Genomic DNA, 2,396 nt, shown 5'->3' on the forward strand with positions numbered 1-2,396 from the left:
ATCCCACCCAGCAGGCAGCCGAGATAAACTCAAATGCAACAGTAAAACAAAAAATAGCCACAGTAAGACCACCACCACTAAAGATTGACTTGTGGTTTGAGATAAGATTCAACATAATCTAATTTTTATAACTCATGTGAAATCTGAGAAAGAACTAGGAGATATCTTCATAAATATCCTTAAACAACCTAGCAGGCAGATAAAATAAAGATGCTGGTTTAGCTCCAAAATGCTAGCCACCTCAGCCAGATAAAGTAAAGAATCCCACCCAGCAGACAGCAGCAGGGCAAAACAGACACCAAAAACCAAAAAAATGGAAGCCAGCCACCAGAGAACCTATGTAGACAAAAGCCAGTCCACCTATGTAGACAGTCACAGCAAGAATCCCACCCAGCAGAGATGAACTCATAAGAATTCAGTGGATATGAATATGCATGAAACATTACAAAGGTCTAAAATAACAACAAATATGGTAATCTTCCTCCAATACAACAACAACAAATGCCTCACTCCCACTTCAAAAAAAAAAAAAAAACAAACAAACAAACAAAAAAGCTTATATCTTAAAAAATATGATTGCAAAATATGTTAAAAATATAAACAAAAAAGCTTATATCTCCCAATGGTAATCTTCCTCCAAACAAAATAAGATTGCAAAATATGATATTTTATATCTTAAAAAAAATACCTGTAAGGGGCTAAGAGAATTAAGCTATTTCTCATCATCTTGCTGTCCATGGTTAACAAAAACATAACTCAATAAAACAAGAAATAGGCACACATACCAGTTCAAATAGCCAAACCTCTTACAAATATCAAAATCCTCAATCTTGAGTCTCACTAGAAGACTAGAAGAGCATGCCAGTTCACGTAAGCCATTGATGAACATTAACATAGCAAAATAGCAAGTGTGAAAATAATAGTTAAGTGTCTGATAAAGTTAAAAGCTACAACAGTATAAAAATTCTTAGCAATGATAGCGTAGACTTGGCTAAGTTGGCTTCATATGTTTGGAAGCTGAATATTAAGTTTTTCCTCATCAAAAATCTCTTGCTGAAAAGAAACAATAAAAATAAATATAAATATCTACTATTGTGAAAAAAATAAAATACAATAGAAAGTAGAAATAAATATACTTAATTTAAAGATTACCGCTAATGTCTTAGTATTTTGTTGTGTAGATCGAATCCAACTAGATGCACAAATCAATGCGTTAACAGTTTTAGTAGATAAACAACTTCTGTAATCATCCAACACCCTACCGCCTGCACTAAAAGCTGATTCTGAGGCAACTGTGGTTATAGATATTGATAGAATATCTCGAGCCATAATAGAAAGTTGGGGATACTTCAATGTATTCAACTTCCACCAATCGAGCACATCAAAATTTTTATTAGAACACATAAATAATCCCTCCTCAAGATATACTTGTAAATCAGGTTTTGATGGTTCCACAGAACCAGATGCTACAACAAAATCTTGAAATCCAAACATTGCGTCAAAATGACTTGAGGAACTCGTAGTATCAACTGCAGATAAAGTTCCCGCATTGGAAACATTACAATCAACAATATAATCTGCATATATTTCCCACAAGGCATCTTGAACTATGTTAAGATTTTGGTCAACCTCGTTTTGTGAGTATATCTTTGGGAATGTGTAGCTAATAAACTTTAGCTTTAACCTAGGATCCAAAATTGCTGCAATAGACATAAGAAGATTACATTCCCCCCAATATTTGTTGAATTTGACTTGCATACTCCTAGCCATATTCCTGATGTAATCATCTTCTGACAATGACTCTTCAATCAAAATCATCTTAACATGTGAGACTGCAGGTAAAAATATATTTGCAGTAGGATATTGTGTGCCAGAGATCATATTTGTAACATTATTGAAAATTGAAAGAAATTTTCTGATTTTCTCATATTTCACCCATTCTGAATCAACAGGCAACCATTTGTAGTTGCTATCTCTTACTGCGTAGTGAGAAAAAACATTGCGATAAATAAATGCAGACTCCAACATGTTAAAAGTTGAGTTCCATCTAGTGGAAACATCAATGGACAGTGATTTTTTAGTTGCAACACCCAATTGTTTTGCCACCTCTACAAACTTATGTAATCTTGCAGGGGATTTTTTCAGATATTTCACCGTTTCTCTGATATTTTGTATGATTTCATGAACCTCCTTTAGCCCATCTTGGACCATTATATTGATAATATGTGCGCAGCATCTGACATGAAAAAAAAAACCATGGAAGTGCAACTTTCCGCGTGATTGAAAATTTGATTTTAATGAACTAGCAGCCACGTCATTATTACTTACATTATCTAAAGTAATTGTAGATATTTTATCCAGAAGATTCCACTCCAACAAGCACTCACAAATAGCAT

General features: G+C 33.8%; 1 protein-coding gene across 1 annotated transcript; it reads right to left on the reverse strand.

The window, feature by feature from the left end:
• Positions 1-1,002: 1,002 nt before the first annotated feature.
• On the reverse strand, positions 1,003-2,211 carry LOC110020355 (zinc finger BED domain-containing protein RICESLEEPER 2-like). The gene is made up of 2 exons (XM_020718429.1): positions 1,153-2,211; positions 1,003-1,053 (listed from the first exon to the last, which is right to left on the reverse strand). The coding sequence occupies exons 1-2, from the start codon at positions 2,209-2,211 to the stop codon at positions 1,003-1,005; spliced, it is 1,110 nt and encodes a 369-aa protein (XP_020574088.1).
• Positions 2,212-2,396: the final 185 nt, after the last annotated feature.

Source organism: Phalaenopsis equestris, unplaced genomic scaffold, assembly GCF_001263595.1.
Source record: "Phalaenopsis equestris unplaced genomic scaffold, ASM126359v1 Scaffold000002, whole genome shotgun sequence".
NCBI classification, from domain to species: domain Eukaryota; kingdom Viridiplantae; phylum Streptophyta; class Magnoliopsida; order Asparagales; family Orchidaceae; genus Phalaenopsis; species Phalaenopsis equestris.